Consider the following 26,799-nt stretch of genomic DNA (forward strand, 5'->3'; position numbering starts at 1 on the left):
CTGAGTTCATGGGTGGAATAAACACCCCACTCTGACAAACAGTCAGTGAGTCGGTCAGTGAGTGAGTGAGTGAGTGAGGCTTGCAAAAACATAGTTATAGTAATCAAAGAAAAAACTGAGGTTAAAAAGTCAATGGTCAAGAGTTCAACACTGTTGCCAGTTAATTTCTTTCTTTTTTTATCTCAATGGGACCTCTCTGGAAAAAAGGATGAAATCAAATAAATAAATAAAACAATTATTTTGTAAATCTAGTCTTAAAATATTTTGTTTCTTGATCTCTTCTATTTTGTAATTTATTTTCATATTTAAAGTGTATTGTTTTACATTGTTGTGCTCTTTTTGTATTATTATTATTATTATTATTGTAGTGGCCGTTTGTAAATAAATAAATAAATAAATAAATAAATAAATAAATAAATAAATAAATAAAATTAAACTTAAATCAAACTTCAAACGACAACCTTTATAGCACCCTGGGCAGGTAATGCACGCAGGCAAGAAATGAGTCCAATTCCAGGCTGATTCAAAGTTGTGGCTGATTTATTTTTCCAACGAAGCAAAACAATACAGCATCTCTCGCACTGGTAAAAAACTATATGCCCATCATCACCCAGGTGCTACAGATCACCTCCTACTTCCTACCTATATGCCTATATTCACCTTTACCTGTGCCCACTACTGCCCTCAGGTGTCTAAATCAAACATTGTAGTTAGTAAACTAACCAAAAAATAAAAGACTAAACATATAAATAAAACAATTAACTAAACAAACAACAAAAGAATATTACCAAAATATATTACTAATGTGAGCAAAATTATAATGGTAAACAAATCAATTAACAAAATTACCACTACTGAAAGCAAACTAATGTAGCTCCAACAATTATTATTATTAGAATAACATATTTAACTTAATTTGAGTGTTGCTATGAGAAACACTTTTTTTTTTTTTTTTTTACTTTACAAAACATTGCTTACCCTGTTCTAATTTATTCTAAATCCATTCACCATTAAAATGATCAAACAATGTAAAAGCTGGATGTATCCTGTGTTTGTTTAAATTCGGGTTTTTTTACTGTTTGTGCAGTGCTGCATATTTAGCAGGACGTCTGGGCAAAGTTCTGCAAGAGAAACAACAGAAGGATCTTGAAAAGGAACCGAAGGATCTAAGAGAGAAGCAGGAGATACGGGATCAAGACATATTGTGTGTCCAAATTGCTGCTCTGTGCTATAATTTAGGTGAGTGCCAGAAACATCCACTTTTTTTTTGTGAGGAAACAGCTCATTTACTGAATCGACTCCCTGTCCACTAATCTTCAACATGTTTTACGCTAAACAATACTTTTGTTGGGACCGATATGTAGATTTTACTATGATAAAAAGGTTATTTTATAAGAGAAGGCAAATGTTGCGACAGGTAAAACTCATTTACGGCATTACCATCATATTTAATAGTAATATTGAGTGGTATTGTATGTTGTCTAAAGAAAGTAAAAAATATATTTTGGCTTTCAGGTTTAACCAGTAATAATAAGACTTGTTATAAGCATAACAACAATATGCTTAAAACGGAGAAGTTTTTCCTTTGAGTTTTCCGCATACAAATGACACCATTTTCAAAACAATCCCCATTCACACAGATCCACGAAAATTACTAAAAATGCTGTATTCTGCTGCCAGGCCACTAGATGGCGATGAATCACTATAGACTGAACACGTAATGCACATGTGCATGACGTCATCGTCTTCAAAGATTCACGTTTTTGTTGTTTACACGGAGACCGTTTTCAAAAATGTGCACTTTGAAACCTGTTTTCAAAATTTTGCATTTTCAGGCACCCAAAACTAGCCTGGTCCTACCAGACTCTTGTAAATTTCATTTGCACAGAGAGTCTGGCCACTCTCCATTGACAAGCGTTAACTTCCTTGAAGGCGGGTACTCTGTGAAGTTTAAAACTATTGGATCTGCCCAGAGTCACTCTCGATCTGCCATAACCAATCGCTAACGTTTGGTCGTGACGTATGTCTACAACTCAAGCTAGCGCACCTCAGCGTCATCATTCTCAGCCACTCCCTCTGTTCGCTGATTGGACCGGTAAACAATTGACAGGAAAAAAATCCAACAATATACCGCAAACCCAGTTGGAGTACTGAAGGAAAGTTAAAATTGAGCGGAAGTATGTAGGAGGGCGGAGCCAGGCTAACCCAAAACTCATAAAGGGCTATTTAGTTGAAAACGGTGTTGTGTAAACAGATCCACAGACCCTCTCATCTCCTTATAATAAGACAATCTTTGGTTTAGCTCCAACCCTGATAAAACTAATCTGCCAGTAATCCTGAAGACAATGATTCGCTTGTTCAGGTGTGTTTGATTAGGGCTGGAGCTAAACTCTGCAGGTCTGTGGCCCTCCAGACAGAGTTTGCCCATCCCTGCTTTAGTGCTCAAAGCCTGTGCCTCCCAACTATGTGGAGTGCTTTGTCGTGTCTTTAACCTGAGCCTGAGTCTCCAAAGGGTCCCTGTGCTATGGAAAACATCTTGCCTTATTCCTGTGCCAAAGACGCCTCGTCCAAGTAACTCCAAGGACTACAGACCCGCTACAGGCACTGACTTCCCACATGATGAAGACCCTGGAGAGACTGGTCATGGACCAGCTGCGGCCCATAGTTAAATCTGTACTGGACCCACTCCAGTTTGCCTACCAGCCTCGACTGGGAGTAGAGGATGCCATCATTTTCATGCTCAATCGCATCTACGCCCACCTGGACAAGCCGGATAGCACTGTGAGGGTCATGTTTTTTGACTTCTCCAGTGCTTTCAACACCATTCGGCCGGCCTTGTTGGGTGAGAAGCTGACAGCAATGCAGGTGGATGCCCCCCTCGTGTCCTGGATTGTTGACTACCAGACTGGTAGACCACAGTACAGATCTGGCCTTTAAAAACGCGCGTTTTCTCCCGCGGCATTCGGCAATTCGTCTCGTAGAGTCTCGCAGAATTCTGCAAGTGCTTTCGGGGGGCGCTACTTACAAATTCCCTCAATGTGTTTCGCTTCACAGAATATCCACCAGGTGGCGCATAAAAAACAACTTTACATTAGATTTTTTCTTTTACTTCATTACGTCACGATTGTGAGAAAACATCCACAATAAAATATAAATTATAAATAGTAATAGACACAAATATTTACAGTAGGCTACTGTATTATACAGACATTTGAAAATATTTGTAAATGCAAAAGGTTCATTAAGACAAGAAGGGGTATTGGACAACGTTTACGAATTTTTATATGCTTTGTCATTGCTGTGGTTTCCAGGAGATGAGTGCATGCAGAATATTTAACATTGCTTTTATTAAAACAGCAAAGTGACGTTCTTGCCAGTAGCGCATAACTTTTTTGTACAACTATTAAGATGATTGTGCATGCAATGCGCATTTATATAAGTGCAACAGAGAATTTAGTGTGAGCATAATACACGTGACTCTGCCTGTAAAAACCCAGCAGTATTTTTTATATATATACACAAAATCATCCTAACATAATGCAATTAAATAATGCGACTTACCCAGATTCTTAATTCGTGAAGATATTTCTTGTGTGATTGTTCTTGTGCAGATATTTCTTGTGAGGTAATGTTGCAGCTCAACGCTTAGCATTTATATTTTGGGCGCATCTGATTTGCCATTACATTATTGATAAATATTTTAATTGAACTGTCTTAATGCATTAAGCATAAAGATTTTTCCACGTTAGTCTCAGAATGTCCGGGGTTGGTTTGAGGTCTTGCCGACAGTTTGTAAATCTTCTAAATATTCATATTCACAAATTCCATACAAAGGGTGATCAACAGTTATGACTTCTAAAATAAAATAAAAATGACCAGATAAGAGGTATCTGATTGACAGTTTGACAGATGTTGTTTTAAAAAAATAATTACAACATTATGGGGAAGTGGTATTAAATATTCGGTAACACATAGCCTAATACAATTATTTTAAGTATGCATTTTGTTCAGTTTTGCTTTTACAAAATGTTCCCTGTTTTTTATATAATTAATTTAATCTGAGATGTGCGTTATATCGCTTTTTGATCATTATTTGTGTTGTCGAATTTTGACACAGTTTCATTACTTGTTCATAATAATTTGATTCATAATTATGTCGTTTTTTTCTAAAAGTAAAAGTAAAAAAACTAAAAGTTTTTCTAAAAGCAATATTCTAAAGAGATACAAAGACAGTGTACGTGTACCCACCAGATTTCGCCATGAGTCATTTTGTACCCACCACTTTTAACTTCCGTTGACCGTTTTCAGTGGTTATGAGGAGCAATATGAGAGAAAATTTTTGTAATCATTGTCTGACACAACAAAAAAAAATTATAATATTCATTTTATTTTAATTTTCGTGTTCGCATTTATGAGGGAAAAAACAACGTGTCAGTTTACGGTTATGGACGTGAGCGCTCTAAAAGCGGCACTAAAAGACTGCTTTAAAACTTTCACAGAGACCTTAAACAGAACAGCTGCCTTTCTTTAAATCGAATTTCGTTTTGTATTAATTATGTCTTAATTTTAATCAATGTTTCGTGAACCAATTGCCTGGATTTAAGAAGTAAATATAGCAGACAATCACGACACCGGCGCCGGCGATATCTCATAAATGAACCGAAACTCAGCGTGTAATGCACATTCACATTTACAGTGTATTTAGACACATTTAGACGCATTCATAATCATTACTTTTACCGGTTCTTTGTGGCAAGCTTTATGCGTGCGGTCGTGCGCTTGAGTGCGGCTATATTATAGTAAATGCTCATTACTTAAAACAAAGCATAAGCCTCTTCCTGGCATGCAATGGAATCTACAATGTCAGTTGGTTATATATGTCAAATTAAGTCACGCGATATCAACAAATTAAGCTATAAACATTAATTTGAAATAACTTAAAGCGTATGTATAGTATATTTGCTTAAATAGCATTTAAACAAAGGAACTGCAAGGGATTAAAACCCCGCCCACACGCTGGTGAAAACTGGAAAAACCGGTTTTCTTTTGATTCCCTGAGAGGAGATCGATTAGCATTGGGGGTTGAATCGGCAGACCTGGGGGGTGGGTGGTTGTAATTTCTTGACTCTGTGCAATTGGTAGCAGCTAAAACAAGCAGCTAAAACAAAGACTGTGCAATTAATTACATTTTGGAAATAACTTTCTTCATGTCGTTTTATTTATACACTGTAAAACTTTTTTTTTTTTTTTTTTTTTGAATTTGTAAATATTAAATATGTTTTACAAACAATTGGTTTACAAACTCTTGGAGGTTTGTGGTTACCATCATTCAGAAGAGTGGTGCTTGTGTTTAGACTTGTGTTTTACGTGATTAAATCAGGAAGATTACATTGGTTTCTGTCCACACGGAGACGCATTTAAGATGATTTAATCAGGAAATGGAGGCACCGGCGCGATATAACTTGCATTGCTCGTGAACTGAGCTCGTCTCATAAATGAACCGAAACTCAGAAATGTATCTAGAAAGCTTGAAATGTCCACTTTTAAACAAAACAATTCAAAACGAAAAGAAACAGACAACTCTCTTTTGTAAGTGTGCATTTCTCTCTATAGGCACGTTCACAATATCTGCGAAGATGACGAGTCAGCATTGTCAACATCTTTGACTGACACATAAAACACTAGTTGATTAGTAAACAATTAAAATGTCTCCTTGCTATATTTGACACATGATTACTTTTGCCAGTTCTTTGTGGCAAGCTTTATGCATCCGTTAACTATCGAATATCGTGACTCATATTTTGTACCAGACCATTTATGGTTGTTCATATTGTTCAACAAAGTTCTTGATAAAAAAAGAAAAGAAAAAAAAGAAGCTACTGTGCCTAATATTATTGTTGTATAGCGCGCAAGGTTTATGCGCATGCTTTAAGTCTTCTCCGTTTTTAGTGTATGTGGCAGAATTACAGTGCCTGGTCTGGTATGTATACTAGGCTACATCGTTTTGAGTCGGTTTCAGTGGTTTAGTGTGTACGCAGATATTTCTTGAGACGACGCCATGTTTTTATGTTTTTATGCACTTTTACTCTTTTAGTTTTGTTGCAATTTCACCAAAAGCTTATAATTAGGAAATACACACAACACGCTAAACTTGTATTCTCTATATGTTAAAAATGTTGTACAAAATACGTATTATTCTTATATAATAAGAATAACAATATGATACATTTATATTGCACTCGAAATGATTTAGATATGGAAAGAGGAATTCTTCTCAACTACCACCAATAAAGTTTTAAAATTCTTCTTTAGAAAATATTATATTTTGATGATTCTGCAAGTTCAGCAGACAGTGAGGTTCGGGTTTGTTCCGATCAGAGCTCGTGAGTGGAGAGCGCATTTCTGAATATTCCGCTCCGCTCGTTCATTCCGCTCAGGGTCCACGGCCTCGCTCAACACAGATGTCCTGTTGCCTGGTTCGAAAATATGTGGAATACGGGCTGCTTTCGACTAAAAGTTTTTTTTTTTTTGTAGTCGACTAGTATACTAGGCTAGTTGTTCATTTAAGTAATTCGTGGACAAATCGCCCCTTTATATTAATTTAATTAGCCTACTTATGGATCATGAGCGTTTACGTAATATAGCCGCACTCAAATGTGTCTAAATGTGTCTAAATACACTGTAAATGTGAATGTGCATTACACGCTGAGTTTCGGTTCATTTATGAGATATCGCCCGGCGCCTCCAATGTCGTGATTGTCTGCTATATTTACTTCTTAAATCCAGGCAATTGGTTCACGAAACATTGATTAAAATTAAGATATAATTAATACAAAACGAAATTCAATTTAAAGAAAGGCAGCTGTTCTGTTTGAGGTCTCTGTGAAAGTTTTAAAGCAGACTTTTATTGCCGCTTTTAGAGCGCTCACGTCCATAACCGTAAACTGACACGTTGTTTTTTCCCTCATAAATGCGAACACGAAAATTAAAATAAAATTAATATTATATTTTTTTTTGTTGTGTCAGACAATGATTACAAAATTTTTCTCTCATATTGCTCCTCATAACCACTGAAAACGGTCAACGGAAGTTAAAAGTGGTGGATACAAAATGACTCATGACGAAATCTGGTGGGTACACGTACAATGTCTTTGTATCTCTTTAGAATATTGCTTTTAGAAAAAAACTTTGTTTTTTTTTACTTTTAGAAAAAAATGACATAATTATGAATCAAATTATTATGAACAAATAATGAAACTGTGTCAAAATTCGACAACACAAAGAATGATCAAAAAGCGATATAACGCACATCTCAGGTTAAATTAATTAAGCTCCTCATAACCACTGAAAACGGTAAAAAAAAGGTCCCACTTTATATTAAGTGGCGTTAAGTACTATGTACTTACATAAAAAAAAAAGTACAATGTACTTATTGTGTTCATGTTGTATTGTAAAACACTTTTGCTGCTATTGAGGTGTTATACGGGTAAGGTTGGGGACAGGTGTGGTGGATTGGGTAGGTTTAAGGTGTAAGGGAAGGGTCAACTGTGTAATTACAAATGTAATTACATAAATTAATTACAGCTGTAATTACATGCAGGAATTTTAAAAATGTAAGTACAATGTAAAAACATGTAGTTACACAATAAGTACATTGTATCAAATGATTAATTTCAATGTACGTACATGTAAGTACATAGTACTTAAAGCCACTTAATATAAAGTGGGACCAAAAAAAAAAAATCGAACCAAAAGTCAAATTAATATGGACTGAAGTTAAAAGTGGTGGGTACAAAATGACTCATGACGAAATCTGGTGGGTGCGTACCCACCGTCCCCACCGAAATCGACGCCTATAAGGGAAACATGATAGTATAAAAAGTACTGTGTGTAATGCAGAAAAGCGCATTACAACCATGTTAAAACTATTTAAAACGTTAAGATGCAAAAATGAACTAAATGTAAAATTAGATAATGATATTGCGCAAATGATCTCGGTCTCTTTAAAGGTCTTCGCAAATTATTGTGTTATAAGACTCAGTTATCATAGCCTACATCACGTCTCTTCTACTGTAAGTACACAGGAAAAAAAAATAAGACAAATGATGCGCGTTTGAGTCGGATTTTTATGAAGAATATGTGACTGTTTATGTAACTGGCAAAAGAAAACATTGTATTCGTCATACTTCGTCAACTCAGTATGGCCACATGAAACACGACTGCCATCTACAGGTTTTAGTATTTCCTGCGTCCAACACCTAATCCCCCTTCTGCACGATCCCGCAGAATTTCGGAAGTGCTTGTGGCATTCTTTTCTCTGAGACGCGCATTTTTAAAGGCCACATCTGTATGTACGCCTTCAACACTGTGTATCAGACATCGTGATCAGCAATACCGGGGCCCCGCAAGGGACAGTACTCTCTCCCTTCCTCTTCACAATTTACACTACCGACTTTAACTATCGCACAGAATCTTGCCATCTTCAGAAGTTTTCTGATGATTCTGTGGTGGTTGGCTGTATCAGTAAGGGTGATGAGACTGAGTATAGAGCTATGGTGAGGGACTTTGTTACATGGTGTGATCAGAACCACCTGCAGCTCAACGTGACAAAGACCAAAGAACTTGTTGTGGATCTAAGGAGAACAAATATACCAGTGACCCCCTTTATCAATCCGGGGGGTCCCTGTCGACATTGTGGAGGATTATAAATACCTGGGAGTGCACATAGACAATAAACTGAACTGGGCCAAGAACACTCAAGCACTTTACAAGAAGGGCCAAAGCCGTCTCTATTTTTTGAGGAGGCTAAGGTCCTTTAACATCGACAGGACGATGCTGCGGATGTTTTACGAATCGGTGGTAGCTAGTGCTATCCTATATGCGGTCGCATGCTGGGGTAGCAGACTGAGGGTGGCAGATGCAAATAAACTGAATAAATTGATCCGTAAAGCTGGTAATGTGGTGGGGGTTGAGCTTGACTCCTTAACAGTGGTGTCAGAGAGGAGGATGCTGTCCAAACTGAATGTCATCTTGGATAATGTCTCCCATCCACTCTATGATCTGCTATACTTAAACACAGGAGCACTTTTAGTGCAAGACTTATTCTTCCAAAATGTACCACTGAGCGCCACAGGAAGTCATTTCTGCCAGTGGCCATTAGGCTTTATAATTCTTCACTCTGAGTGTCTGGCACAGGAACCATTAGTTAGTTTTAAATTTTAAATATTTTGGGTTGCTGTGCAACATTATTTGTTTAATCTGACCGGTTTTAAAATTAATGTGTAATACTTTCGTTGTTATGTGTTCCCTTGTTCATTGGAACATTAGATTGAATGAATATGTTCATTATTACATATCCAAATAATGTAAATGCTTTTACAATATTTATTGTTGTTTAGTATACATGTGGGCAACTGTGCAACTGTGCAATTGTGACAAAGAATTTCCCCTTGGGGATTAATAAAGTATTACTGAACTGAACTGAACTGAACTGAAAGAGATTGAGAGACCATTTAATTTGATCCACTTAATCACATCATATATGTTGCTAATACTTTTTACATGAAATAAGATGTGATGAATGTCTAATGAAGACAATACAATTTTACTGTTATGTTTTTTTCTTTAAGGACATGGTCCGTTCTCTTACGTGTTTAAGGACAAGTTCATCCGTAAAGTCCGGGGTGGTAAGTTCTCACTGATTCCAATGTTTGTAGGCAGTCGAGTGTTCAGTTGGCCATAATCTATTTGAACATAAAATGAATACACAGCAAAATCCCCAGTGTTAAATGATCATCCCTCAGTGTACATATGTGTCCAACTACAGGGTGTTAAAGTAACACTGAAGCAGTGTTGAAGTTAATGAGATAATTAAGTGATTAATTGAGTGATGATTGAACATAATTGATGAACCCCTGCTGTTAACAAGCAGAATCACTGAAGGAAAGAGAAACACAAGAACAACAGCTGACTTCCAACCATTACACATTATTACACTTATTATTAACCAGTTTGACTTTATTTCTGTTAGACATCTACAGAACTTCTTATTGAGAATTAAGTGAGGTTTAGATGTTGATGTTTATTGGATTGTTTCGTTTTAAGTCAACATGATGGAGATCAGTGTTTGCTTTAGTTGGGCTCTTGACTTTTGACATTTTAATGTTAGTATTTTTTCCTGCTGCTCCAACTTTGTGTTTGTAAAACACATTTGTTATGGTGAGAGAAACTATGATCTGGTCATAATTAGGGATGAAACCCTTTGATTGTTTCAGGGAATAGATCAAAGCGTTGAGAGTGTTGAAAACAGCGCCATCTGGTGTTTAGTAAAAAAAATTAAATAAGCAGCCACCATGCATTCCCTTGATAGTTTCATGTCGCATGCACAAATAAAAACCTAACTATGTGTGTTGAATTTCTCTCTGTGATAAATTAATTTAACCATTTGACTCTGGCATTTAATGCCAGTATGAATATCAATATGATCTAATAGTATTAATAATAATGTAGACATATATAAATTGCATATGGCAAAATATTTTATTTTCTTGAAATTAGTATTCTTCATATTACTTGTATGATGCGGAATTTCGAAATGTAATTGAATAAGTCTGAATGAAAACTTAGATATCTCTGTGTTTCTACAATACAGTGTAGCTTTGTTTCTTTGGTTGTGCATGATGTGTTAAAAAAATAATCATTGTAACTCATTACTATTTAGGTAACGACCAGGCTATATTATGATTTTGTCATCATAATCAACATAATCACTATCATTCACAAATTGTGTGTGTGCAAAAGGATGACTAACAAATACACAGTTCAAGCAGCAAGAGAGAAACTAGTGTTAAAAAGTCAAAGAGTCCAGAACCCAACTAAAGCAAGCACTGATCTCTGTAATGGTAACTTCAAACCAAACATTTTCAATTAAACATCTTAATAACAACTTCTGTAGATGTATGACAGACATAAAGTCATACTGGTCAATAATAAGTGTAATAATGTGTAATGGCTGGAAGTCAGTTGTATTTCTTGTGTTTCTCTATTTTCTGTTCTAACAGCAGGTGTTCATCACTAATGCTCAACAATCACTTACATATTCCCTTCATTATCTCACTGCAACACTGTCTCAACGTTACTTTTACTCTTTGTAGAGTGGATATTCCTGTGGGGTTGAAAGGGTTAACAGTGTAAGATAAAAAGACACACCCACAAAATGTATTTTACAGTAATAAACTGTAAGTTATAAAACAGGTTTATACTGGCAACACTGTTGCAGAAGAGTAGAGCCTGTGCTTCAGTCCAGGAGAAGATCTACAAACATTGATGATTTGCTGCATGTTGCTTTATTTAACAGGCGGTGACTGTGTAGTTGCTGGTCCAGTGGAAATCTCTTTACTCACAAAAGTTTTTTAGTGGTCTCAAATGAAACAAGTTCACAGTAATATTTTGCTCACATTATTAATGCATTATACATTTTGGTTAATACATTTAAATGACAGTTGGTCAATTTAAGGCAGTCGGTTTGTGCAAGTGAAATTAGTAAAATTGCATTTTTACAGTAACATACTGTCTATTACAGTAAAGAACTGTACAATTGCACAGTGTTTAACTCTGCACTGAAAAAAATGATACTTTGGATTAACTTAAAAAAATTGATTTAATTTGTTACAGCTAATTTTTTTAGATTTTCTCAAATTGTATTTATGATTTAGTTAAAACCATAAATTTTGATTTATGTCAAACCAAAATTTTAAGTTTTACCTTTACCCAAAGTACACAGCAAAAACTCCAGTGTTAGATTAACACTCAAGAGTGTTGAAGTTAATGAGATAATTAAGTGATTAATTTAGTGATGATTGAGCATTATTGAAGACACCTGATGTTAACAAGTAGAATCACTGAAGGAGAAAATCACAAATTGTAAGTTACCATTAAGGTGATGGGTGTTTGCTTTAGTTGGGCTCTTGGCCATTATATGTTTACTTTAGATTTTGTTTGTCTGCTGTTATTGATTTATAACAGTTAAATGAACAAAGAAAAGTGTGATCTGATGGTGTTGGTTATGTTTTGACATAATCATGCTGTGATCTGAAAAACGAAACTTATTGAGATAGTTTGGTTTAACTTGTTAATTTCAGCAGCGCTGTGATTATTCAGCCTATGATTATCAGAATTTTTCATATAATCCAAAATATTTAATAAACATTGTTCTAATCAAAAGACTTTCGAATTAATTTATTTTAAAACACAGACATCAATAATCAGCCTGTGAATCTCAACAATGGTGACAATAATAAAGCATGTTGCAGTGGTTACCACCAATCACAACTCATTAATGGCTCCCATCATGCATTGCGGTATGAATAAATTATGATCTGAATTGTCTATGTAATTTACTTTTCCTAATTGAATATTCTGCTCCTCACCATTGTTGAGATGCATAGACTGAATCTTGAAATCTGTGTGTGCCTAGAAGAAAGATTTTTTTTTTTTTTTCAAAACAACTTTAAAAAATCCTTTGTATATTATCTAAAATTCTGGATATTTATGTCGAATCACAGTTATGCTGAAATCAATAACATAAACCTATGTCAGAAATAATGATCTTAATGAGCTCAGTGATCAAGTTCAAATGATGATTGTCATAATATAACCAACACCATCAGATCACTTTTTTGCTTTGTTCATCTGTCAGTTATAACTCAGATACAACAGCCAAACAAAATCTAAAGTAAACAAATAATGGTCTAGAGTCCAACTAAAGCAAACACCCATCACAATAATGGTAACTTACAATTTGTGATTTTCTCCTTCAGTGATTCTGCTTGTTATCATCAGGTGTCTTCAATAATGCTCAATCATCACTCAATTAATCACTTAATTATCTCATTAACTTCAACACTCTTGAGTGTTAATTTAACACTGGAGTTTTTGCTGTGTACTTTGGGTTAAGGTAAAACGTTGAGTTGGAAAAAAAATAAAATTTAGGTTTGACATTAATCAAAATTTATGGTTTTAACTAAATCATAAATACAATTTGAGAAAAACTAAAAAAAATTAGCTGTAACAAATTACATCAATTTTTTTAAGTTAATCCAAAGTAGCATTTTAGAGGGTGTAACACTTACTTTGAGGCAAAGTGAAAACAGAAGGTATAAACTGAAAATCACAATTTTCCATTGGACCAATGCAAATATATATTTTGAATGAATTGCACTGATGTTTCACTTTTTTCAGTGTGTGTTTATTTCATTTTCCTGTATAGTTTGAGATTGTATATTTTTCTTGCTAAATTACTAAATATAATTTAAAGCAGTTAAAAAAAAATCATATCAGGCCTGAAATAAGAGAAGCTCTGTTTGACTTGACAGAAAGAAATGTTGAAACAAACTTTTTAGGCTGACTAGATAAAAAGCAGTTTTTGGAAGTTACTCCAGAAATCTGTTTACTTAGTTTTATTTGTTTTGTTTGTTATTATTTAGATTTAGATCTAAATTTAATTAGATCTAAATATTTAGTTAGATTCCTTAATATCTTAATATTCACATAATAGTTTTCACTTTCTTAGTAGTAAAAAAAACGCAAAATATATAATATAATAACCCCTGTTTTTTTTTTTTTTTTTTTTTTTGTCAGGTGAAACATGGAAGGTAAGCACCAAAACTCTCTTGTATAACATAACATACAATTGACCTATCGGTAACCCCCTCAAACGCAGATGAGCCAATGGCAGTTGAGTATCAGTTGCACAGGGACCCAAACTCACACAGCAAAATCCCCAGTTAAATTAACACTGCTCAGAGCTCATATTGTCCCACTCTACAGAATGTTAAATTAACACTGAAGCAGTGTTAAAGTTAATGAGATAATTAAGTTATTAATTGAGTGATGATTGAGCATTAGTGATGAACACCTGCTGTTAACAAGCAGAATCACTGAATAAAAGAGAAACACAAGAACTACAACTGACTTCAGACACAGCCTTAAATTAAATCAGCTTAAGAGAAAAGAAAAGACATTACATCTGTGAGGATCTCAGCAGAGGAGGATTAAACAACTCCACAAACAGCATTACCAGCTTCACGTATTACTAACCAGACTGACTTTACCAAAGCAGTCACATGATGTCGCTACAAACAACAAAGTCGTTAAGTGCAGTGTTTCCTTTAGTTAGGCAGTTTGACTCTTGGCATTTTAACTGCATTTTTGGCCCTTGCAACAGTGTTAACGAAAGCACATAATGTTTTACAACAGAACCCAAAAACAAAGTCGTTCAGGTTTTCATCATAGTAAAGTAGAACAATTCTCTAATCTCATCCCTGAACTAATTTGTTATTAAAGGGGGGGGTGAAATGCTATTTCATGCATACTGAGTTTTTTACACTGGTAAAGAGTTGGATTCCCATGCTAAACATGGACAAAGTTTCAAAAATTAAGTTGTACGTTTGATGGAGTATTTCTGTGCCAAAAATACTCCTTCCGGTTTGTCACAAGTTTCGGAAAGTATTTTTTGAGTATGGGCCTGTGTGACGTCAGATGGGGCGGAATTTCCTTATACGGGTCCTAAGGGCACTTCTCCCGGAAGGGCGCGCGCGCACCCGTAGACCAGAGCCAGAGAGCGAAACCATCAAAGCGCTGTGCTCGCTGCAGTCACAGGACTTTGTTTTGTTCCCTGCATTTCGACGATGATTGTTTTATAAACAAGGCCCAGTTCGACGCCGGATTTGCAGATCTTCTAATGCTTAAGGATGGAGCAGTCCCAACGATAAAGGTTAACGGTCGTGCGTTGGAACAGTGAGTAAAACTGCTTCAAAAGTGTTGTTAGCTATCAGCGCGTAAGCACAGCCCACACGGCACGCCTCCAGCCGCTCGTTTTTTTCCGGAAAGACTTGGAACAGCCTATCTTTCTTTTATAAATATAATAAAACTAAAGACTTTTTGGAGATATGAAGGATGCAATACTACGCTATAGGTACTCAAGATTAAGATGCGATTAAATGAAACTGAGTGTTTCACCCCCCCTTTAATAAATAACATTCACCTTTCTTGCCACATATCAGACATTCTGAATTTTAATTTTTAAATAAATTACGGAACATTTTTGAAAATTATAAAAAAAATAAAAATATCATAAAATATGGACATCAAGAATCAGCATATGAATCTCAACAATGGTTGAATATAACATGCTTCCTGCTGCAATGGATGCTGGGAGCCATGAGTTTTATACTATGGTGCCTCCCAGAATGCATTGCGGCATAAAGCATGTCACCATTGTTGAGATTCATTTGTGGAATCTTGATATCTGTGTGTGTGTCTTAATATTACTTTCCCAATAATTAAAAAATAAGAATTCAGTTTGATGTCTGATCTGTAGAAAGAAATTAATGTTTTTGAAAATAATTTATTAATAACAAATAACTTTTGATCAATAATAAAATTAGTGAATTTTTGTACTTTATGATGTTGAAAACTACAGGCCTATCACCTGACCATCTATGTTTCTGGCTTTCTTTGCAACGAATTATGTGTTTTGATAAACACTGTTATACAGACCATAAACAGTTAAGTGTCAAATTGGCCAACTACAGGAAACACTGTTCACCATAATGGTGATTTTAAAACATCAACATCTAAACCTCTGTTGATTCTCAGTAAGAACTTCTGTAGACGTCTGACAGAAATAAAGTCAGTCTGGTTAGTAATAAGTGAAGCTGGTAATGCTGTTTGTGAAATTGTTGTGGAATGGTGACATGCTACATGCTGCAATGCATGCTGGGGGCCATTAGTTTTATAATATGGTGGCTCCCAGCCTGCATTGCAGCATGACGCATGTAACCGATGTTGAGATTCATATGCTAATTCTTGATGTCTGTGTGTGTCTAAATTATATTTCTACACAATATATTTATAAATCACAACCCAGAGTGTCTGATCTGTGGCAAGAAATTTTTGTTGGTGAAAATGATCTATTAATAACAAAAACTATATATATATATACATGTTTTTGGTAATTTATGGGATTAGTGAATCATTCTACTTCATGATGGTTCAAACTATATCACCTGAGTGCACTTGCACATTTGTGTATTGACCATGCGCTTAGATTGTTAAAATATGGCCCTTTCATGCCTTCTTTTATCTTCAGTTGATTTAATCTGAGGCCGTGGCTGAAGTCAGTTGTAGTTCTTGGGCCTCATTTATGAAACATGCGTTTTTGATCTTTGAGATTTAATCTTAGAGTGTGCGTACACTAAAATCTATGCCAAAGTTCATATGTATAAAAACAGTCTTTGACGTGGAAAGTGCTTACCACCACGTCAGGGTCTGAGCAGACGTAAACACTTTTCCTTGTGGCAGAGTCGGAGTATTGCAGGTATTTTGGAAATCTAAGTAGGAGCAATAATAATAATAGTTATTATTATTATTTGGGATGTTCATTTCAGTTAATTTTCCTGACAGATAAATCTATTCTAATTAGAGTATATAGATGTTATTTCTAAGAATTATAGAGTTGTACTGTTTCTGTAGCTATTCATACATATTTCTGTTTGTGTGTGTTTCATATTTTGTATAGCACGAGGTGGTGTCGGTTTCTTTGTTTCTGGACATAGTAGAGGAAAAAAGACTGAGACGTTATCTGGAGGAGACAGATCTCACCTTTATTAAAGAGTTAATTGAGGGGGTTGATACTGGGGTTGATACTGCAACTCCAGAGGTAAACAGTCCTGTACACTGCCATTTCAGTGAGTGTCCAACAAGTTATATTGTACTGAAGTTATTTGTATTCTTCCAGTGGACAGCGATGGGGAGGCCTGAGGAGAAAGCTTTCCTGTATGAGATTGTGGTAAATAAATGGAACGAAATTGATGTGCGCAAATGGGACTATTTTGCAAGGTAATTTTTATTTTATTTTTTTAAATGTTGCTTATTTATACATAATTATCACGTTGTGAAGGACTTAAATATCCATTAGCATAAATACCGGTAGTTAAATGTCATTATTGATATCACATTAAACTTTTAATTCATATATTTTCATATAGACCTACACTCAAAAGATTTAAAAAAAATCTGAACAAAATAACATGTAATTTAGCCTACTAGAAATTCTGACAAATGTTGTTTGATTCACTTTATTTATGTTTTTAAAAACAATAAGACCAAAAGTATGTGAAGTATGTGAAACCAAATATGTAAAGATATGTTAATTTAAAAATATTAATTAAAATTTGACATTCCATTTTAAGGTAGTGTCCCTTATGGAAAGAAAAGATACTTATGATCAATATGGTGTAAATATACTGAATAATATATTGTCCTAATATACTGTTAATATATTACAATATATTGAATAATACATAACAAATTGCTGATTTTCATATATTGAAAATGTATTTACAATATATTCACATTGTAATTGCAAAATTAGTTGAATGTACTTGAACTTTACTTGAAACGTACTTTAAAACATGAGGAAAACAATTGCCTTAAATTTCTCAAGGATGTTTTGCTCAAAGTTGTGAATTGCTAATATAAAAAAAATACAAAAGAGTGCTGGGACAATGATAAACTGCTTTTATGTGTATGTATTATTATTACAATGGTGACCCACAAAAATGTAGACAACAGAAACACTTTAAATCCCAACATAACATTAATATATGACCATCAAATGTATTGATCATAAATAAATGAAAATATAATTTTGTTCCTGTACGGTTAAAGTCAGATATCAGTGATATCTGAAGACTAATATTTCATCTTTTATTATAATTGCATTATTTAATATTAAGTATTTTTATTATTATCCTTTATTAATATTAATAATCAGCTGTATTATCTTATGAAGTTTAAAATGCATGAGTTAGACTATAGATTACATGGACGATCATATTTTAGACACAAGAAGGGTAGCTGGGAAAGTTGTATATTCTGCTTAGAGGTATGTGTGCAATGCAACGTTCACTGAGCAGAGATGTTCCAATGATGATGATACTTAAAATTTGTACAGTTGGGATATTCTTTACAAGGAAAGGAATGTTTCAACTGATGCAAATGTACCACTAATGCACATACACAGAGGGATAGTGGATTGTGCCATGTGTAAGCATGAGGTATACATTCCCTTTTTAAACATAAGCAAAATGTTTTTCTACCTTACAAGGAAGTTGTAAGTCTCTCTGTGATGTATAAGCTGAATCTTACTGTACCACCCCAGAGAAACATAGAGTTATGTCGAGGTGAGAGGAAGGGGAAACAGAGAAACGCATAGACCTGGCATGAATACAACATCTTCTCAAAGTTTCTCTCCTGACATTTAAGAATAAAGATTTTTCTTAGCAAGATAACTGGTGTCCAGTCCCGTGAATCAAATAATAACAGGGAAAAGGCTTAATTCCAAGTCTACATATCCATCAGCAATAGAGTGTGCATTTAAATCCTCTCTTATTGTTACAGAGACTGTCATTACCTCGGCATCCCAAACAGCTTTGACCATCAGCGTCTGCTGAAATCTGCTCGAGTGTGTGTGGTGGACAAGAGAAATCACATCTGCTTCAGGGACAAGGTACATGATACACTTACCACTGCTTATTTGATGGCTGATCACTTTCTGCCTGTTGGACAACACTGTGAGTGTCTCATACTGTATATAACAGCAGAACGTTGACTTTAGTCTTTCTGTGCAGTATCCTGAAACATTGTCTGACAGTGATCAATTACTGCTCAATCCAAAAGGAATTATCTTTGTTAAGTTTAAAAGTTTCCACTTTAGCCAAATTTGAGAATATTTCTGAATGAGAATTGAAAACCTGTACATATCAATATTAATATTTGACTGTTTGTGCTATTCTTTGTCTTTCATAGGTGGCAGATAATGTTTATGACATGTTTCACACCCGATACACCCTGTATCTCCAGGCCTACCAGCACAAGATCGTCAATGTCATTGAACACAAGTTATTATTGTTTTTACTCAGTTATAATCTTAGCTTTTTATAGTTTATTATTGCTTGAGTTATGTACTGTTTCATACTTCTTTTTTTATTTATTTGTTCATTAGAATCGTAAAAGCCTTCTGGGAAGCTAAAGACACACTTGAGATCACACAGTGTTCAGAATCCCTTCCTCAAGATGAAAAGACAAAGTTCATTAAACTGACAGGTAAGTTGAAAACACGGGTAGGATTCTAAAGATCAAAAGGGGGGAAAATAGAAGTTGTAAGTTTAAGTTCAAGGCATCTTACTCTTACTCATGCATTCATTCATTTCTTTATTTGAAGGGGGACAGTGTACATTAATCAACATTAAAACAATGTAAATGTACCAGAGTTAGCTCAAAAGTGCTAATTTTCATCGGTAGTCCCCCAGCCAGATGTAAAAAAGGCAACCTTTAAAAATAATCACAGGTATAAAATCACATGATAAAATTACCTACAACACATGGTTAATAAATACAATTCATGTAAAATAATTATATAATGTTTAAATGCACACAGAAAGCATTAGTGCCCACAAGTTTGGCTCTCTACAAGCCATTTTTTTGCATTCTTTTTGAATGAAAAGAATGACAAAGACTCTCTGATGGTTGCCGGCACTGTGTTCCATTGCTGAGCTGCTCTTACGGAGAAGACAGCCTGACCAAAAGCTGTTTCTCTCCGGGGGATGATGCAGTCTTCCCTCACTGCCCCTCTGGTTACCCTAACCTCACTGGATCTAAAATGTATAAAGTCACATAGTGGAGGAGGTGCTAAACCATGTCTGATTTTTATCAATTAAACAGATGTTTTTGAATTTAATGAGATTATGCCAGGTAAGTAACTGATATTTCCTCAGAATACTACAGTGGTGGTAGTGGTATGGGTTTTTTATCCAGTATTTTTAATGCTTGATTGTATAATATTTCTCTTGGTTTATTGTTGTAGAGTGAGTATTAGACCAGCTTATTAAACAATATGTTATGTGGAATAAAATCATGGAAAATAAATATAATTTAGCAGCTTCTGTTGAAAGGAAGTCTCTAATGAATCTGGAGTTTGCTAGACTGAACTTAATCCTATATTACTAACTTTTTTTATATGAGTTTTGAAGTTGAGGTTTGAGTCTATATATAATCCTAAATATTTATATTCTGTGACGACCTGTAATCTTTCTCCAGATATTAAAATTTTGGGTTTTATATTTATATTGTTTTTTTTAAAAGAACATGGTAACTGTTTTAGATATGTTCAATTGCAGACAGGATTGCTCAAGCCAGATTGAGATCAATGACATGGACAATCAATGACAACTGTGTCATCTGCTTACATAGAAGTAACTTACATAGCTTACATAGACGGGGTGGTGGTGGCGCAGTGGATAAGACACATGCCTTTGGTGTGAGAGACCCGGGTTCGAATCCACTGTGAGACACCAATGTGTCCCTGAGCAAGACACTTAACCCCTTAACCCCTAGTTGCTCCAGAGGTGTGCGATACATTGTATATACATTGTATAGCAATTGTAAGTCGCTTTGGATAAAAGCGTCAGCTAAATGAATAAATGTAAATGTAAATGTAAATAGAAGTGTCACAGTTCTTACACAAAGATGGTAAATCGTTAATGTATAAACTGAAAAGAATTGGACCTATAATTGAACCCTGTGGAACACCAGTTGATAATAGTAAGGGGGTAGAATCATATTGGTCAATTCTTACACTTTGTGAATGAGATAAAAGTTATAAATTAATAAGGCTAATAAATTTTGAGGAATGCTTTGCGAAGATCGAAAAAAAATTGCTCCCACTATCCCTTCTTTGTCCATATTTGATATATATTTGTCATATATTTAACCTTTTCCAGAAAATAACATGTTGCTGTCTCTTTAGAATGATAAGCCCTAAATCCAAACTGCATTGAGATTCCAAACTGCATACATGGTTTATTCTTATGATTTAAACATGTTTTCATTAGACCAGAAAGGTTTCAATTTTAAAGATGCAGAGCAACGTTCAGTCGAAATTGTTCTCATTCCATCAGATCACATCTTTGAGGAGATCTTGTACTCGACTAAAGACAAGCTGAAAGGTGCCCGAAAAGAGCTTGAGGATGTTGTGAGGAGACGCCTGCAAAAGTGTGTGGGAGAGACCAGAATAACAGAAGATGAAGCTAAAGCTGAAGGGGAAGCTGAAGCTGAAGGGGAAGGTGAAGGGGAAGCTGAAGGGGAAGCTGAAGCTGAAGCTGAAGGGGAAGCTGAAGGGGAAGCTGAAGCTGAAGGGGAAGCTGAAGGGGAAGCTGAAGCTGAAGGGGAAGCTGAAGGGGAAGCTGAAGCTGAAGGGGAAGCTGAAGCTGAAGGGGAAGCTGAAGGGGAAGCTGAAGCTGAAGGGGAAGCTGAAGCTGAAGCTGAAGGGGAAGGTGAAGGGGAAGCTGAAGCTGAAGGGGAAGCTGAAGCTGAAGGGGAAGCTGAAGCTGAAGCTGAAGGGGAAGGTGAAGGGGAAGCTGAAGGGGAAGCTGAAGCTGAAGCTGAAGGGGAAGCTGAAGCTGAAGCTGAAGGGGAAAATAACGTCTTTACTGTGAGTAAAATTCTAGTGTTCATACACTCAAAAAAATGCTATGTTAGCTTTAATTAACTTTTTTATGTCAACAGGTTCCACGTAACTAGATTACGTTGAATTTATGTAACATTATTTATTTCGCTTGTTAATCCAATGCTGTTTAGTTGAATAAGGTTAAAGTCCCTGTAAAGTCAAAATTAAGTATGTGTTCTGAGTTTGTCACACCACAGAAAAAATGTGTTATATTAGCCACCCAGCCAAATTTGAATGATAAAAAAAAAAGTCTCTGCTCTCAAACACTGGGGGCGTGTCCGCTGGCTGCGCTGAAACCACGCCCACTCGCGGGAAAGCTGCCGTCGCCACACTCAACTGTTACCGCTACAGCCAGAATGGATGCTCATAGCAGCTTAATTGGTTTTACACAACCATACATGTTCGAACCTGGACTACCTACTATAATTATAACATAAGCACACAAGGCAACTTACACTCATTGGTGGGCACACACTGCCGATCATGGCACCAGTTGTCGGCGTGACGGGAGGATGAAGGCCAAGGCGGGAGATAGTCGGTTCGGCCCCATTCACCAGTAACAGCGGATTATCAGTGAATGAATCCCAGTTGTCTCCGACGAAAGTTTATAAAACTATCCCGTGTAAAATGATCACTACAGAGGCGGGTTTTGGCGGTGATCCTCAGCTCTCCATCAAGGGGGCTCTTCACAAAATTAATCCACCTCTTCTTGATGTGATCGTTTTTCGGAAATTTAAATAAGGACACCGATCTGTTTTGTATGTGATTGCATCCAGGTAGTACACATTTCCGTGACGAAGGCATAGCTAGCTAGCAAACTGTAGGATGTAGTAACTAATAGTACTGACAGTAACTCGCGATTGAGCTGCGGCAAACTGATGTGAATGTGCTCTATTTATATTGTTAGGGGAGGGGCCAGCATCAGGGGCTCATGTGCGACATCAAGTAGGGGCGTGTCCAGGAGCTCAGGGGCTCCAGTGCGTCATCGAGCCCCCGTTTTAGCCCCGCCCAGAAAATCCGGAACACAGCAACGGTGAAAAACTGTTTAACGGTCTAACTCCACAATTCAGTACTTCACAGTGCACAGTCTTTGTAATATGTTTTAGCAATACATTTCTAACATTTATAATGTGTTTAGATTATTATTATTTTTTTTGCATTGCCTTTACAGGGAGTGGTATTTTTTGTCCAAAACAATTAAGTTAATTAAGTTAACCAGAACTGGATTATTTGTTTTGGTTGAATGTAAAAATATACATTTTAGGATATGGACAAATATCCTAAAGGATGTTTTAGGGTGTTTTGGACAAAATTAAGACTGTTAAAGGAATAGTTCACTTTCAAATGAAAATTCTGTCATCATATACTCACCCTCATGTTGTTTCAAAGCTGTATGAATTTCTTTCTTCTGCTGAACAGAAAGGAAGATATTTAGAAGAATGTCAGTAACCAGACAGTTTTTGGGTCCAATTGACTTCCATAGTAGGAAAAAAAATATACTATGGAAGTCAATGGGACCCAGAAACTGTCTGGTTACTGACATTCTTCTAAATATCTTCCTTTCTGTTCAGCAGAAGAAAGAAATTCATACAGCTTTGAAACAACATGAGGGTGAGTAAATGATGACAGAATTTTCATTTGAAAGTGAACTATTCCTTTAACCTTATTCAACTAAACAGCATTGGATTAACCTCATGTAATTAACTTAAGTTAATTGAAATAAATAATGTTACATAAATCCAACGTAACCTATTTACGTGGAACCTGTTGACATAAAAAAGTTAATTAAAGCCAACTGTTGACATAAAGTTAATTAAAGCCAACATAGCATTTTTTGAGTGTAGAATTATTGTGAAACATACAGTACAATTATTTTAGAAATACATTTGAACTTTCCCTTCCAAATTTTAGGCTTAAAATTGTCATTTTCATAGTTGCAAATTCAATTTATTCCATTATCACTCCATTAAACTGACTTAAAATGCTGTTCCAATTAGCTAATAATACTGTTCCGGTATGCTGGTAGATGCACCAATAAATCATACCTATACCTTTTGATCTGCCATTTCATAATTTCATAACCTTTACAATCAATGGAAATGTGCAGTTAAAAAAAAAACAATAAGAAAAAGTTTTGTCTGCTGAAGGACATGCACAGATAATGATATACACTCTCACATACAAGGATTATTAGGAACACCATTATTACCTAAAGGATTATTAGGAACACCATACTAATACTGTGTTTGACCCCCTTTCGCCTTCAGAACTGCCTTAATTCTACGTGGCATTGATTCAACAAGGTGCTGAAAGCATTCTTTAGAAATGTTGGCCCATATTGATAGAATAGCATCTTGTAATTGATGGAGATTTGTGGGATGCACATCCAGGGCACGAAGCTCCCGTTCCACCACATCCCAAAGATGCTCTATTGGGTTGAGATCTGGTGACTGTGGGGGCCATTTTAGTACAGTGAACTCATTGTCATGTTCAAGAAACCAATTTGAAATGATTCGAGCTTTGTGACATGGTGCATTATCCTGCTGGAAGTAGCCATCAGAGGATGGGTACATGGTGGTCATAAAGGGATGGACATGGTCAGAAACAATGCTCAGGTAGGCCGTGGCATTTAAACAATGCCCAATTGGCACTAAGGGGTAGAGTTCTCAACGGGTCGGGTCGGCCCGACAAACCCGACGGGACCCGCGGGTTCGGGCCGGGTTCGGGTCGAAAATATAATCAAATGACTCGGGTCGGGTCGGACCTCGGGCTTAATCTTTTCCGCTCAGTAAAAAAACAAAACAAACATTTATTATTAATCGCTGCTGGTCACCGTAAAGAAAGTCTGGCTGCTGCGTGTAACGTGCATCATGGAGAGGGGCGGGGGCAGACTTGACGCCGCTGCGTGCACGCCTTTAGCCTGGAGAAGAAGATGGAGTTGGTGAGAAGTAAACTTGCCGCAGGTGAATTCACCGTCGCTACTACAGCCTATTTATAAATTTAAAGTGTATTGTTTCAGTTGTTTGTATTGTTAAAAGGCGTGAACATTAAAGGTTGATTGAATAACCGTCTGCTGGTCATCATAATACGTGTACGAGAGAAAAAAAAAACCGCCGCGGCGTCAGGCCGCGGGTCGGGTTCGGGCAGATAATTCATGTTTATGTGTCGGGTTACATCGGGTCCGGGCTTTAAAAGCCACGGGCCGGGTCGGGTCGGGTTGTAATTTTCAGGCCCGTTGAGAACTCTACACAGTAAAAACCCCAGTGTTAAATCAACACTGCTCAGAGCACATATGGTCCCACTCTACAGAGTGTTAAAATTAACACTGAAACAGTGTTGAAGTTAATGAGATAATTAAGTTAACACTGAAGCAGTGTTGAAGTTAATGAGATAATTAAGTGATTAATTAAGTGATGATTGGCCATTAGTGGTGACACCTGATGATAACAAGCAGACTCACTGAAGGAAAGAGAAACAAGAACAGAAAAAAGAGAAACACAAGAACTACTGACTTTGAACCATTATTGCACTTATTATTTTACCAGTTTGACTTTATTTCTGTCATACATCTACACACGGTCTTATTTAGATTTAACAGAAGTATAGATGGTAATGTTTTATGGAATGTTTCGTTTCATGTCACCATTATGGTGGTCAGTGGTTGCTTTAGTTGGGCTCTTGACCCTTTCCTTTTTAACATTAGTATTTATCTGGTTGCTCCAACTCTGTGTTTATAAAGCATATGTGTTGTGACAAGAGAAACTATGATTTGGGCTGTGTTTCCTGTAAATATAGCAAGCCTAATTTGATCGTACAGACCATTTGTTGCAGTTGGTCTGCGATCAAGTTAGGCTTAAGATGCTTTTGGAAATGCAGCCCTGGTTATGTTTCGATGATGAAATTGCTAGTGACCTGTTTCAATGATGGCACCCATCATTATAAACTGATTATCCACATGTTTTATTAATTTTTCACTACAGTAGTTATTTCCAGCAATATTTTAATGATCTGAAAGATCATTTAAAATCACACACAGACATCAAGAATCTACATATGAATCTCAACAATGGTGACAATCAAACAAATGCTTAATGTTGCAGTGCATGATGGGAGCCACCAATCAGAACGCATCAATGGCTCACATCATGCATTGCAGCATGAATAAATTATGCAGCTGAATTGTCCTGTAATTTTCATTGTTTTTTTCTGTTGGCTTTTATTTTGCTATTGTTTTGTTCTGACTTTAGTAGCTTGTTTTGTGATGTTCAGAGTTGATCTGTTCGTCACTAGTTTGTTTATCGTCACCATTGTTGAGATTCATATGCTGATTCTTGATGTCTGTGCGTTTAAACACAATAACTTCTTTGCTCAAAGTATTTTCAAAATTTTTCATATTGCTGTTGGATCTCAAACTGTAGAATCTCAGAGCTACAATCACCAATACTAAAATGAGACATCAATAATATAGTCAAAGATGTATACTCTGAATGACATCAGTGAATCAGGACACTACATGATGATAATATCATTATCATCAAAACATATTGTGAGCAGGTCATGTTTTCTCTGGCAGTAACAAATGTGCTTTATAAACACAATGATGGACCAGTCAGAGAAAAACTAATATTAACAAAATGAAAAGAGTCAAGAGCCCAACTAAAGCAAAAACTGACCACCATAATGGTAACTTGAAAAGAAAACGTCCATAAAATATTACCGTCTAAACTTCTGTTGAATCTCAAGAACTTTTGTCGATGTATGACAGAAATAAAGTCAAACTGGTAATAATAAGTGCAACAATGTGTAATGACTCAAAGTCAGTTGTAGTTCTTGTGTTTCTCTTTTTTCTGTTATTGTTTTTTCTCTTTCCGTCATTGATTCTGCTTATTAACATCAGGTGTCACCACTAATGGCCAATCACTTAATTAATCACTTAATTATCTCATTAACTTCAACACTGTTTCAGTGTTAATTTTAACACTCTGTAGAGTGGGACCATATGTGCTCTGAGCAGTGTTGATTTAACACTGGGGATTTTACTGTGTACTAAGGGGCCTAAAGTGTGCCAAGAAAACATCCCCCACACCATTACACCACCACCACCACCATTTTCGCCCACAGGACTGCCGCATACTGGTTGTTTTTCCCTTTTCACACCATTCTTTGTAAACCCTAGAAATAGTTGTGCGTGAAAATCCCAGTAATTGAGCAGATTGTGAAATACTCAGACC

General features: G+C 35.9%; 1 protein-coding gene across 1 annotated transcript in view; it reads left to right on the forward strand.

Moving 5' to 3' along the window:
- The window catches only part of LOC307154466 (uncharacterized protein), a 138,212-nt gene that overhangs the window by 106,608 nt on the left and 4,805 nt on the right, over nucleotides 1-26,799 (forward strand). Inside the window, exons 11-13 of the mRNA XM_079864438.1 lie at nucleotides 18,871-18,962; nucleotides 19,067-19,167; nucleotides 21,021-21,553. Of these exons, the coding sequence (XP_079720564.1) occupies nucleotides 18,871-18,962; nucleotides 19,067-19,167; nucleotides 21,021-21,553 (726 nt within the window). The remainder of the gene's footprint in view (nucleotides 1-18,870; nucleotides 18,963-19,066; nucleotides 19,168-21,020; nucleotides 21,554-26,799) is intronic.

The sequence above is a fragment of the Squalius cephalus genome, assembly GCF_949319135.1.
Source record: "Squalius cephalus genome assembly, chromosome: 2".
NCBI lineage: Eukaryota > Metazoa > Chordata > Actinopteri > Cypriniformes > Leuciscidae > Squalius > Squalius cephalus.